The sequence below is a fragment of the Suricata suricatta genome, chromosome 8 (genome assembly GCF_006229205.1).
Source record: "Suricata suricatta isolate VVHF042 chromosome 8, meerkat_22Aug2017_6uvM2_HiC, whole genome shotgun sequence".
Lineage (NCBI taxonomy): Eukaryota > Metazoa > Chordata > Mammalia > Carnivora > Herpestidae > Suricata > Suricata suricatta.
In genome coordinates this window covers 80367254-80381311 of record NC_043707.1, presented here as the reverse complement: position 1 = coordinate 80381311, position 14058 = coordinate 80367254, and the positions used below count along the sequence as shown (strand labels likewise).

Sequence of the window (14058 nt, the reverse complement as noted above, 5' to 3'; positions counted from 1 at the left end):
CTGTTGTTTTATGGTTGTTTTTCTTGAAAAGAATGAATGGCTTTTCTGTATGGGATGTGCCCCTTGACTCTCTCAGGTTGACTCTCTGTGTCTCAGGTTGTCCATCCTAACTTCACACAAGTGTGCTGACAGCAGCGCTCATGGATTTTGAAGTTGTTGGATACAAAACAACACCTTGTTTTCTGAGGCTTCTCTGAGAGTACATATATATTTTTTAATGTTTATTTTTGAGATAGAGAGTGAGCAGGGGAGGGGCAGAGAGAAATGGAGACACAGAATGAAAAGCAGGCTCCAGCACAGAGCCCAAAACAGGGCTTGAACTCACAAGATCACAAGATCATGACCTGAGCCGAAGTCAGACACCCAATTGACTGAGCCACCCAGGCACCCCTCTAAGAGTGTATTTAGATGACTTCTTCTTGGACCATTCTTCTGTGGACTGCATGACTTTGTGCTTCTCCTACCTTTCCTACAATAGCCAGACATAGATAGAAAAAATGAGGGTTTGTATCGTTAACACGGGATTAGCAAAACGTCCTAGCTTTTCCCAGAGGATTTGTGAGAGCCAAATCATTAGACAAAAAATGGTTCGGGCAAAACAAGCTGCATACGGAGGCCAACAGCAAGACCCTGTCCTGTGGGTGTCCCCATCGGATCCACCATGGATGCGTTTCAAGTACTAGATTTCCACTCTAATATTTTAAGACAGTATGTCATCAAACCTCACTAAAGGTGAAATCTAAGAAGAGTGTACAGAAACACACAGGGGAAGAATCTCACAATAAAAAGAAAACAAACTTGAAGAAACGTGGTTAAGAAATTTCAGACTCAATTAATAATGGAGCCTTCAGCAGCCTTAGAGAAATCCAATACAAACCAAATTCAAACTACATGCCTGTGCTTCCAGCCATATTTACTTTCAATTGATTATATTTTTAAAATATCTTAGAGGGGAATTGTTTAAGAAAAAGAAATCTGCTTAAAACCTAGAACATTAAAGAGCATTAATTTCAGACTTTTCTCTTAATTAAAAACAGATTTTTTTCTTTTTTTGTTCATTTGAAAAAAAATTTGAAAAAAGATGAGAACTTCCAATAGGAAGAGTAGACCTGCGATGAAGTTGAGATGGAACATTAAGGGAGAAGGAGAAAATATATAATATTTTTAAGATGCAACTTTAAAGCATGCATAGCTTGTTTTGGAGTTCATCCCAGATAAGTATGAGTATAGTCAGGGATAATGATGAGTTCTGGATTAGAACTGTATAAAGCTTTGAAAAAAAGCAGTAAGCTTATGTTTTGGGAATGCAAAACGGATGACGTTTTAGAATGATCTGCTATCCAAAATGGAGGGAAATGAAGCTTACTCCACATGTCAACAGATTCTCATAAATGTATATCTAAAAGAGCACATTCATAGACATACTTGGACACAGATATTGATATAGACATGCACATGGACATAGACAGGATAGGCCTGTGCTTTATGATATAAAAAAGTTCCTAGGTCATTGCATTATAATAGTGCAATGGTTTCTAGAAAAAAAATCATTTCCTATTCTGGCTCAAAATGTAAAATAAAAAAATGACTTTCCTATAACATTGTATAATGGATCTTCCAGTCACAGTCACCTATGGAAGCATAATTTATGTAGTGGATGACAAGAAGAGGTTTATGATATCTGGAATTCATTTAAAGTCTTTAGATGGGAAAAATTGAGATCCAATTAAAACCTTAATAAATGACTCTGTGTTGAATATAAATATATTAAATTAATATGTGTGCAAGATGAAATTGGAAAAGTTATGGGAGTCTTCATTTTAATTCTATTTCTATCAGGAAACTGTATAACTGAGAATTACTTTGTAATGGGGCTGTTTACAATGAAGCAAAACTGAATTTAAATAGGACATTTTAGCCCATGACTGGTCATAACTCATGAGGCCTCAGCCTTAAGGCATATTGAGATCTCATTGGTAAAAGGCCTATGGGGAGGGGGAAGATGGACCAATAGGAGCCAAGAAAAGCCCTAGGGAGACCCAGGTAACCATAGGACCAGCCCCCAAGGATCTTGTGTGAAGGAAAGCAAGGGCAGGGAGGTTTCTACATGGCAGGCTCTGTATTGTAGTGGAGATACTATAGTGAGAGTCTTTGGTGGGAGGCAGTTCTCATGGGCAGAAGGTGTAACAGCTTGGTTGTACGGGAGATCTAGATGGGATGTACGGTGTCTTTATTAAAGGACCCAGCGGCTGAGGGCTGATAGATTGAAGGTGAATGTACCTACCTTGTGCATTCAGATAGACAAAGACTATCTTCTACATACTTACATATTTACCCTAAGGTTTTGTATCTTCTGGAGGATATATACTTACCCTAGGTTTTCTGACTACAAACTTTAGACAACAATAAATCTAAATGGTGCCAGATGGTAGAGATTGGGCTCCTAACATACCGGGCAGAGTGTAGCTGTTAAGAGGGCAGATGCAGAAGTCAAATTACCTGGGTTCAAATTCTTGTCCTCCCACTTACCAGCTGAGGATGACAGCATCCAGATTGCTGTTTTGCAGGTCATATGGGTTATTATATTTAATTGCAAGATGCATCCATCTTGTTAATTTTGGAAATAGGTTTTTGACTCTAAGTCACATAACTTGAGACTTGGAAAATTGTGCTACATCTATGGGCTAGACTATAGTGTGGCAATTTATAAAACAAAAAAAGATCCTGGCCATACTGGATCTGCACATTCATTCCTTAATAGGTTCAGAACCTGTTTTTACTTCCATCCTACTGCATTTTCCCATCCAACTGCTGTCCATCTAAGATAGTGATTGTGTTTTGTAAAACATCTGCCCGGATTTGTAAAATTTTAGTCCAAATTTATTGTAGAATCTATTGGGTTTGTTTTTAGGTTGCTATAAATGCTTTATTTAGGCTGTGTTTAGGCCTAACTGTGGGTGTTAATTTAAAAAATAACATTTTGGGAATTGTGGGCATGGGTGAGTGATAGTTGAATTGGGAGAACCGTACCCAGACTGATGGAGCTGGTAAAGCCCTCACCACACCCTCCCATGGGTGTACCGAGGCCACAGGATGCTGTTTGTCTCGTCAATGTTTATCTTTCTGAGACATTCCTGGTGAATGGTAATCATCCTATTCATCCTTTCCTATGAGAGAGAGCCAGCAAGCAGGGGAGAAGGGCAGAGGGAGAGGGAACAGGGTGAAAGAGAGAGAATCTCAAGCAGGCTCCATGTTCAGCATGGAACCCAACATAGGGATCAGTTCCACAACCTGGGATCATGACTTGAGCTGAAATCAAGAGTTGGATGCTCAACCAACTGAGCCACCCAGGCACCCCTCCGTGAGCTATCTTTAGTCAAAGGTTTTTTTTTTTCTTCCTCCAGATAAAGAGCTACCATTTTGGGAGTGTCCATAGGACCAGAAATTGAGGTGAGTGGATTTATAAACATCATATCATTTAATTGTTGCAAGGATGTATACTACTGTAAACCTAAAGGTTAAACAGAAGGATGAGACTTGATCAAAGTCACCCAGTAAGGAGGTGCTCAACAAGGCTGCTCATTAGAGTCAGATGTGTTGTTGCCCAGACCTGCAGACTTTCTGGAGAGGGAATGATGTGATCTGCCTAACCCTGCCCCTCTCTCCTGCCACCCTGCCAGGCTCAGTCTCTCTTAGAGCTTTGTTTCCACTTTGGTTAAAGGCCTTACCATGTTATATTATCATGTATCTCTTGTCGTTTCCACTTCCCTGAACCTGGGATGATGGTAGAGACCATGAAAATCATTCTCTTATCTCTGACAGGTCCTGTAGTACCCCAATACATTTTTTTCCCTCCTCTAGTTAGTGGTAGCTCAAAAAAGATTTATCTTCCAGTAGCAGCCCAGTAAAGTTTTGTTGAATTCATAACTAAATAAGATATGGAGTTTTCTTGGCCTACTAAAGGCCATGAGCTAAAGCAGTGGTTTAAAATATACAGTCCTAAAAAATATACAGGCCTGATCAACGAGTTCTTATTGAAAACATAGCAGATCTCTGAAGCTCAAGGACATGCTGGAGGAAGGAGTGGGAGAGCAGGATGTGGTTCTTTAGGGAGACTGAGAAAGGAACATTCCCTGGGAGCAGGTAGTCTGTCCAGTTTCCGTTTTTGCAATGCTTTTCCTGTGGTGCCTCCTGCTCTCTCAGGATTCTGAATGTTCACACCAAGAAAACACCAAATCCCTTGAAAGCCTGGTTTCTGCCTTGTGGTTTGTGAGCCAATCTCATGACGTCACAGCCACCAGCAGCCCACAGTGCTTTTCCTGACTCCATGTAGGCAAACCAGACAGGGCTTCTAGCAAGTGAAACCTCTTTTGGGTAAATATTTTGGGCCTGGTTTTAAGATTTCTCTGACAGACCAAGTGGTGGAAATCTGTGTATATATACAGACTGCGCTCTCTCTCTCTCTCTCTTCTTCTGTGTGGTGCCACTTTCCTCATAGAAATAACTGTTTCTCTTAGCCAGTTCCTTGCTTGGGGATTGGGCTTTCTTTGTTGATTTTCATTCCAACCAGACGGTTAAGGAAGGGTGGAAAGGTCTCAAAACATTATCTTCTCCCAGGCTGCCTGCCTCTTAACGCTGCTCTATCACCTTTTGTTTTATCATCAGGGGCTTCAGGGTAGATGGTGAAGAATGACTTTCCTGGATTTCTAAACCTAACAGGAAAGTTTAGGTTTAACCTTGTTACTGAAGTTGCAACAAAGTTCATTCAAATTCTAAACTTGTAGCAGGGAAGAGCAAAGTCCTGTGCTTGTGGGCACAAATGCAATTTAAAAAATTATTTTTTAATGTTTGTTTATTTTTGAGAGAGAGAGATGGAACGTGAGCAGGGGAGGGTCAGAAAGAGAGGGAGACATAGAATCAGAAACAGGCTCCAGACTCTGAGCAGTCAGCACAGAGTCTGAGGCAGGCTGGAACCCATGAACTGTGAGATCATGACCTGAGTCACCCAGGAACCCCACAAACATAATTTATATACATATACACTCAATGTATATATACGAGAATATATTAAATTTTCACATAGATACTTATATTCTACTTACTATATATTTATATACACATTTTTCATGAACACACAAGCTTAAACCAAGAAAGCAATGCATACGTGTGTGTACGTGTACATACACACAAAACATACACAGTATACATTTCCGGCATCTTTTGTTGATAGGTATTTGTGCTCCCCTATTAGTGGCATATTATTAATTCTGGATGAGCCTATCACAGCATTTTTAAGCAGAGTGAAGGCTCTATCCTTAAACCAGCCCAGGGAGAATTTCATTTGCTACTTTTGAAGAATCCTTTGATGTGCCCAGTACCTGTAGAAGGAGGGATTCCAGACTCAGTTAACTTTTTAAAAAGTGTGAAATGTCTTCAAGAAGTTCTCTGATCTGTTATCGGAGACCAAATGGGGAAGAAAAGGCCGCTTTCTCTCCCCAGCCGGATCCCTGCCTGCTACAGAGCAGACTTTGTATACGTTGAACTACAGAACGTTTACTGGGGGGAAAAAAAAAGAGAGGGGGCGGGGAGAGAAGGAGAGGGGGAGAGAAGGAGGGAGAGAGTGAGAGAGAGGGAGAGAGAAAAGAAAAAGTAGCAAGCATCCTGGGGCAGCCGCGGGAGACCGGGACGGCACGTAACCCGGGGGCGGGGCCTCGAGGGCCGCCAGCCTGTGGACGGGCCGGGGGGCGGGCCCGCGGCAGGGGAGGCGGGGCCTATGCCCGCGCAGCTCGCTCCGCGGTCCCCTTATTTGGATCTGCAGGAATGTGGGTTGGAGCGGTCCTGCCGCGGTACCAGCCTCCTGCCTGTCGCCGAGTCTGCCCCTGACCCAGGCGCGCCTGCTACTCGGTGGCAGAAGGGCCGGCGGAGCGCCATGGCCTGCATCCTGAAGGTAACGACTCGGATCTGAGGCTCGGACGCGTGGTTGGCCAACCCCTTGCTGCTAAGAGGCAAGGAGTCAGCCGCGGTCCCACCGCATCCTCATCTCAGTTGTCTTTTTCTGGCATTGATTTTCTTTTTGTTCCTTTGGCAAATGCATATGGAGGGAGATTCTGAAACATGCAGCTGGCACAGCTTCTCTTCCCACCATTCCTGCCTGCTCGCGCCTGCATTGAAGGAGCTGCAGACTGTTGGCTCCAGGGGAAAGCAGGGCTGTGTGCCGAATAATGGTGATGGCAGGGAGGGGAGGGGTGCTCCCGCGGGTCCCGTGGCTCTCCTGCTCGAGGCCTTTCAGGGGCCAAGGAGAATGGAGAGGAGTGTGGACATTGGGTACTGGTGGTAAAGGTTATAGCACTTTGAATGGGGGTGAGAGTGAGCAGAGGGGGTTCTATTGAGCATTTGATCTTGTGAAGACAAAAACTTTTGAGTTTACAGGTAGTCCCTTAGGAATGAGTTTTCCACGAGACCTGCTAGCTCTATGGTGCCATTAACTCTACTTTGGAAAAGTTCATAGAAAGCTGTTTTTATTAGTAGAGAATCTCCAACCCTCCTTAAACTCACAAATTTGAACAGACCCAATGATTTCACTCCATATCGGAGTCCACGGAGCCACCTCTTCTTTGTTGAGTTTTCTTTCTCCATGTCTGTGTTCTTAGCCTGGACCAAGCATCTTTCTGGGTTTACAGCTTTGTGGTGTCAGGTGGGAAAACATGGTATCAGTGCCTGATTTGAGAACTTTCCATTCCATGGGCAGATGTGTTTTGTTTGTTTTCTGTTTTCATTTTTCTCCTGACTGTTCCTCCTCCTGCCTAACCTGACTCCTGACGGCCGGGATCAAAAACATTCACAGCATGATTTCCTGGGCCTTGAATGGAGAATGCAAAGACCTGTTTGTTCCAAGGTTGGGGGAGCTGTGTGTGACCGAGGAAAACACCAGAAAAAGTTTTTTGTTGTTGTTTATTGTGAAATAGCATTTGTTTCTTTTTGGGGTGTTTTGAAGCTATCTACTGTTTGTTACCTGAGTCATCTTACAACATGTCTTGGTGGTAATGATACAAATAAGAGACTAACCTAGTAGAGGGTTTTGGTTTTTTTTTTTTCCCTTTTTGTTTCTTTGAGTAAAAGAGGTTGCATATTTCCTGTGACTTTTCTGAACTTCCTCTGTTTGGTTTTGGAACATTTTTGGGGACATAACGAATGGTCGCAAGATCAAGAGGAAATATGTAAAAAATACATCCCTATTACAATATGGGATTTTTAATTTGGAGCACAAATAGTGAAATAAGAATACAACTCATCTTTACTGTATTATATTATTAGCTGAAAGGGCAATTGAGGAGCATGACATTTGTCATTGGCTATCTTCTTTTGGTTTCTCCCACCTCATGTCACACATATTCCAAACATTTTTAATGCATATCCCAAGCTACTCATGAATCTGATCCAAACTTTCTTTTCAAGCACCTCACATTAACCTTAGACATTTGGGGCATATCTGATTCCTCCTTATCTTTCCTCCACTGAAATTCATTTGGGAAGTAGACAGGTAAACTATAAAGAGGTTTGGACTCAGAAAGGTCTTGGTTGGAATGTAGGTTTGGCCATTTGCCCCTATGTGGCCTTGGACAACTTACTTAAATGACTCTGTGTAGTTTCCTCAACGTAAGATAGAAATAATAGCAGATACTCCACAGGGTTGCTGTGGGGATAAAGTAAGATAGGGTATGAAAATGACTTTGTAGCATAGGCATTAACAGGTGCTACTTTTTTTCTGACATGTAATGATTATGAAAAGAATCCTTACTATATTCTCTGTGTGTTTGATCTAATACAACTCTCATTCTTACATCAGACCTTGCAAGGTGAGTAACATTGTTTAAAACCCCATTTTACAGATGAGGAAGCTGAGTCCTCAGTTTAAGAGATTTTCCTAAGGCAACAGGGTTAAGGACAAAGTGAACATGGAGTTAGACCCAAATCTGCCAACCTTTCCTATACTTTAGTGCTATTCTCTGTACTTTTGCAGGTGACCACTTTCTAAGATGTCCTAATACCATTCAGAGCCCTTACCGTATTTGACAGAGTACTTTTGTGCAGTAATGGTCTCCATGGCCTTTGGTAGGCCTTTCCCCCTTATTGTCTTTGAAAGGCCATGCATGGAAGTGAAGAATCTGGAGACACCTGAATTCAGTGCAAGCTTGGTCTCCTGTATGTGATTTTAGGTAGTCCTTGTAACTTGCTCATTTTAGAAGGTAAATAATTATAATGATCTGGCAGGGTTTTATGAAGTTAAAATGATGGACTTTTTCATCTTTTTTAAACACTTTCTGCACATGCCAGCCTTGGACTTGGTGTTGGCATCACAAAATGTATGCACCATTGACTTGGTTCTCAAGTGGCTTACAGTATAGTAAAAGGGATAGAAAAGTAAATGCACATTTATGTTACAGTGTGAAGAGTAACATAGATCTGTGGAAGGCATAATAGGGCACAGAGGGAGAGAGCAGTGAACCCTCCTATAGGCTAGTCAAGACAGGCTTTCTGGGGCGCCTGGGTGGCTCAGTGGGTTAAGCATCTGACTTTGGCTCAGGTTATGATCTCACAGTGCGTGGATTTCAGCCCCATGTTGGGCTTTGTGCTGACATTCTGGAGCCTGGAGTCTGCTTCAGATCCTGTGTCTCCCCGTCTCTCTGCCTCTTCTGCGCTCATGCTCTGTCTCTCTCTCAAAAATAAAAAAAATAAAACATAATTTTTTTTTAAAGACAGGGTTTCCATTTACTATGTTGGAGCTAGATTCTGAGGACTGAATCGAATTTACTGTTATGGAGCTTGTGTTTTTGAAAGATAACTTTTGAGGCAGTGTTAACTGTACTCTCTGGATGAAAACTAATTTTCTCAAGAGATTTTTGAAGTAGATTATATTATCCATTTTATATATGAGAAAACTGAGAGAGAGAGGTTATTGCCTACACAGCAGTGACCCTAAAAGCAGGACTCTCTGACTAGCTAAGAAGAGAAGCCCATGACAGGGCACGCATGGGCTTTGGCAGCATACAGAGCCATCCCCTCGAGGTGCTGTGTACGTTGAAGGCCCATTCTGCCCAAGCACGAAGCTGGCTCTTATAACAGAATGATGACTATCGCCTCATTAATCATTTAATTGTGAAATACGTATTCATTCCACATTGTATGGGCTTCGAAGCCAGAAATACGTGGGTTTTAATTATGGTGCTACCACTTACTTATTGTATAACCACAAGCAAGTTTCTTGATTTCACTGCTCCAGTTTCTGGAATGGAGATGATCATGCATTCCTTAATGGGTTCTTCTAGGGATTAAGTGGGAATATCTGCACGTTAGAGAGGACAGGCTATTTATAGTTCAGGAAAAACAAGTCTGGGGCGCTCTGGGTGGCTGTGTCAGTTGAGTGTCCGACTCTTGATTTTGGTTGAGGTCATGATCTCCCGGTTCATGAGATTGAGCCCTGCCTTGGGCTCTGCACACTGACAGTGCAGAGCCTGCTTGGATCCTGTCTCTCTCTCTCTCTCTCTCTCTCTCTCTCTCTCTCTCTCTGTCTCTCTCTGCCCCTCCCCTGCTTGCTTGCAAACGTGCACAAGCACATGTGCTCTCTCTCAAAATAAATACATAAGCAAACAAAACAAAACAAAAATAAACAAAAAAACCCCCAAAATACAAATCTAAGTTTTCCTTTCTTGCCATGCTCCTGATTAGGCTTTCCTGGGTAGCTGTGCTGTTGTGAACAATTAAATCAAGAAAGAACCCGTCTCTTGCCAAGTAGTGTGTGTGTGTGTTTTAAAGTCTCTGAAATGTAATAGATAAGAACGATATGTCATTTGTATTTTTTTTGATTACTAGTGAAGAGAAACTTTTAAGTTTATATTGTCATTTGTTTCTCCTCCACTGGCAAAAGTTCTGCTTATCTTTCAACTCCTAGTTCAGTGTCACATCCGTGGTTAAGCCTTCCTGTCCTTCAGCAGGTTTGCTCTGTGCTCCCGTGGTGTGAGTCTTTATCTCTCTAGCAGCAGGTATTACCCTGAACTGTCGATTAGCTGCTGACATGCCTGACCCTAGAGGGCAGGGGCCCTCAGAAGGTCACTCAGCTAGTGTTTCCTGAGCACTTGATGACTACTGCTGGTATGTGGGAGAATACGGATGGAGATATTAGTGGCTACCCAAATGAGTATTGGGGACAGCAGAAGCCTTGTCTTATTCAACTCAGTATCCATAAGCGCTAGCCTGACTTTCAGTAAAGTGTTACCTAGATGCTTGTTGAATGTATCAATGCATTATCTTTTTGGTTTTTGAGATGTTGTTTATAGACATGGGCCTAATCTGTCCTCCTCTGTAAGCATCTGAATTCTTCATGGATGTAACATGGCGTTTTCACTCTAACATACAGCAAGCCAGCAGGTTGGGGCTTATCAGTTATTTTGTGCCTTAAATTCCTTCTCAGTTTGCTTCTCATACATCTGTTACTGTGTCTCCTATAAAATCTGGAGCCAATTTGAAATCTGGAGGGAAGAGGAAAGGGAGTGCTGGACTGGAAGGAAGAAAGAAGGAAGTACAGGAGTGGCTTATCTTTTGTTCTGATCATTTTGGTTCTCTAGGTTAACAAAAACAAACAAAAAAGCAAAAGCAAAACCAAAACAAAACACCCACAGTCCCAATCAGAGGTACTCAAATTGAGGTCTCAAAGTATTTGAAACCGGTGTGGCTTCACTAAGCCTGAGAAGCCACAGAGACTTCACAGGTGCGCAGATTATAAATCTGAAACGCTAAGAAAACCCCAGCAAGTAGGACGGACAAGACATTTGTCTAATCTGCTCTGATGTTTCTTTCTGCTGCACAGGAGATGCTGAAGTCTCGGCAGCCACCATCCTGCCTAATTTTCAGTCATACGGGTTACCGAGCGGAATGCTTTTGCAACTTTCAGTTGCACCCTCTGGGGAACTGGTCTTTTGTATAAAAGCAGTGCTCTTTGGATGAACTGATAACAAGAACAGCAATAATAGTTGCTATTTGTTGAACACCTAGAATGTCCTGTGCTGAGTGCTTTATACACAGCATCTCATGTAAATTTTTTTATAATGAAGATACCGAAGTTCAGAGACACTAAGTAACTTGTCCCAGGTCCTGTGGTGAGTAAGCGGTGAAGATGGATTCCCCTGGCTCCCGGTGGTTATGTAGTTAATGTCTCTTTACCTTAAGTGCCAATTGAAGTGAATGTTTGTGGGGACTTTGTTTACTTCACCATCTTCTACCCAGGCGAGGCTCAGTCTAGACAGCTTCCTAACACCCGCCTGGTGAGGATCACTTTTAGCTGCGTTTTTTTATTTGTTCCTTCTTCAGAGTTTCCTTTGTGACTGAGGAACTGGGGGAAATAGAGGGGCCGCAGAGACTGGGGAGGTAAGAAAGTTCTAATTCTGCCTCCAAGACTGAATAGCCCTTTGATCCTAGGCAAGTCACATGACCTCTCCCCCTAGCCTGAGAAACCCACATGTCCCTTTAGGGGTGGGAGGGAAGGAGAGGGATAGTACAGAGTTGAATTTACCTTCAGGCCAAGCTTCAGGGCCCCTCCAAGGTTCTGGGAAGAGGCCCTGGATTTTTGTATTTGTAATTTTATATCCATTTTCTAAAAGAGTCCCATAAATCTTATAAACTCAGGCTCCCCAAGTGGATCCCCTCTGGTGCGGTATTGGTGTCCAAAAGAGTTAATGCTTGCAAAGGCACTCTTCAAAGCAGAACACATTGCACACATATGGCAAAACTATTATTAGTATTATTAATAGTTAGATAACAGCTTGAGTTGAGAAACCTGTCTTGGGGACTGGTGGGAGAAAGAGGGGTTTAGATTGGAGGAAACAGAGGGAGCCTATTAAGCTTTCCTGTAGATGGCTGGGGAAAATTATGAAATCTCCTCCCCAGGAGGAAAACTTCTATCTGTTTCTGAAAATTTAACACACATTTGTGCCTGAGGGCTGGGAGTTGGATGAGTTCTTTTCTGTTTTCTGGCTTCTGGGAAAAGTGGAGGAAGGCATTTTTCTAATTGGAGAGAGTAGATTTACAAGTGCTACCAGGATCCCATTACAGACAGTTGCTGTTAGCTCCTGGTTATTAAAAGGCTCATTATTCAGTTTATGGATTATCCAGATCCTGTCCGACCCTGGCCATTCTGATGTATACCTTTTATGCATTTTACTGCCAATTAGCACCTTCAGCGGAGATGGTAGAGGGAGAGGAGGTACACCCCGAATTGTTTAATTCTTCTCCCCATTAACAGCTGTGTCAAGGTTTGTCAGCAGGCAGGTGGTTATAGGAAATGGCTCAAGTGAGGTGAAGGGATTTTCTGTGCTTTCACTATTGTTTTCTCTTTTCCCTCAGCTCAGGGACGGAGAGTAGGCTCTGGTTCTGATTTTAAGCTCATTTAAAGTGGCCTCATCAGAGACCTTGGCCCAGCGTATCCAGAGACTTCAATAAACAGGAGCCTTGGGCTAGGTAACATTCTCAGAGAGGCCCTGTGCCCCATCCTCTCCAGGTCTCTCTCATTTCCTGTGATGTGGGGGAGAGGGGGGTCACAACATCTGGTACTTGGGAGAGTGGGGGAAGTTAATTCCCAGAGAAATGGCTTGGGAGCCTTGTACTGGAGTCCTTCTAGTATTTGTGTAACAAAGAAAAATATTTCTCTGCATATACATAGTAAACGTAACTATGTAAATACAAACATATACCCAGGGTGCCTCAGTTTGTTAAGCATCTGACTTCAGCTCAGCTCATGATCTCACAGTTCGTGAGTTTGAGCCTCTGTGCTGACAGCGTGGAGCCTTGACCCTACTTCAAGTTGTCTCCATTCTCCTCCACCCCTGCTCATACTGTGTCTGTCTCTCTCAAAAATAAACAATAATAAATTAAAATATATATATATTACTGATATTCATTCAATCATATTTTAATATTTACCCAGATTTGGAAAATCCTTGGAAGGCACTTCTAATTTCAAAGGCTATCTTCTTTCTTAGTATACTTATTAGCTGTGCCTAATATATATAATGTATTAGACACAGAAGTAAAAACTTGGTTTGTTAGGAAAATCATATTTGCATCTTGCCCTGAGAACATCACTATCACAAGGGAGTCGGAAGTAAAATGTGTGTGTCCTGTGCTGGAAATGAGTCATGATGTGGGATTAGAGTGTGCACATGGAGCTCGCCTCAGGTTTCAAGGACTAGAATGAGCAAATAGCTGTTCTGATATGTCCCCTCCTTGGGACAAGGGGAATACACAGTTGCAGACAGCAGGGCTGTCGTTCCCAGCACGGCTGTTTGGCGTTCCTGGCCCTGCCAATAGACTAGACTCTAAGACTCTAAAGAAAGAGGGGTGAAATCTCTCTGAAGGTTTTGCCTTACCAATCAGGGAAAATGGTACCCAGGAGGGACAGGCTGTTCTCTAGGGTGTGGGTGGAAAGAGGATTTCGGGTGCAGAGGTCAGAGCTGCACCGACTCTGAGTCTGATTCCAGCTTTGTGATAAATATGAGTAATGACAGTCACATGTTTATTTAATGCAGTGCTGTCCAGTGGAAATATAGTGCAGCTCACATATACTTTTACATTTTCCGAGAGGCACATGAAAAAAATAAAAGCAAAACGAAACAGGCAGAAATTACTTGAATAATATATTTTATTTAACCCAGTATATACAGAACATTTTCATCTCAACATGTAATTAATGTAAAAATTATTGAGATATTTGTATATTTTTCATAAGTCTTCAAAATTCAGTGTACATTTTGCCATTACAGCATCTCTCAGAATGCTAAAATTTCATCAAAAATTTAGGTTTTATAACATTTACAGTCAAAAGTGTAGATTCATGTATTCAAGTTGCTCCAAAGATGCTCAGAAGTTTTCAAGAGTTGAATCTATTGTTAGTTTTTTAAGTGTAAATAAAATAAAATAAAATAAAATAATGTGGCTTCTCAGTCACACCAGCCCTATTTCAAGTCTTAAAAGCCAAATGTGGGTAGTGGCTACTGTATCGGACAGGAT

At 42.2% G+C, this 14058-nt stretch overlaps 1 protein-coding gene across 4 annotated transcripts in view; it reads left to right on the top strand.

The window, feature by feature from the left end:
* The first annotated feature begins 5793 nt into the window (after window positions 1–5793).
* ST6GALNAC3 (ST6 N-acetylgalactosaminide alpha-2,6-sialyltransferase 3) overlaps window positions 5794–14058 on the top strand; it is a 516687-nt gene continuing 508422 nt past the window's right edge. For all 4 annotated transcript variants that reach the window (XM_029948936.1, XM_029948935.1, XM_029948937.1 and 1 more), the window contains exon 1: window positions 5794–5947. In XM_029948936.1, the coding sequence (XP_029804796.1) occupies window positions 5930–5947 (18 nt within the window). In that variant the 5' untranslated portion in view covers window positions 5794–5929. The remainder of the gene's footprint in view (window positions 5948–14058) is intronic.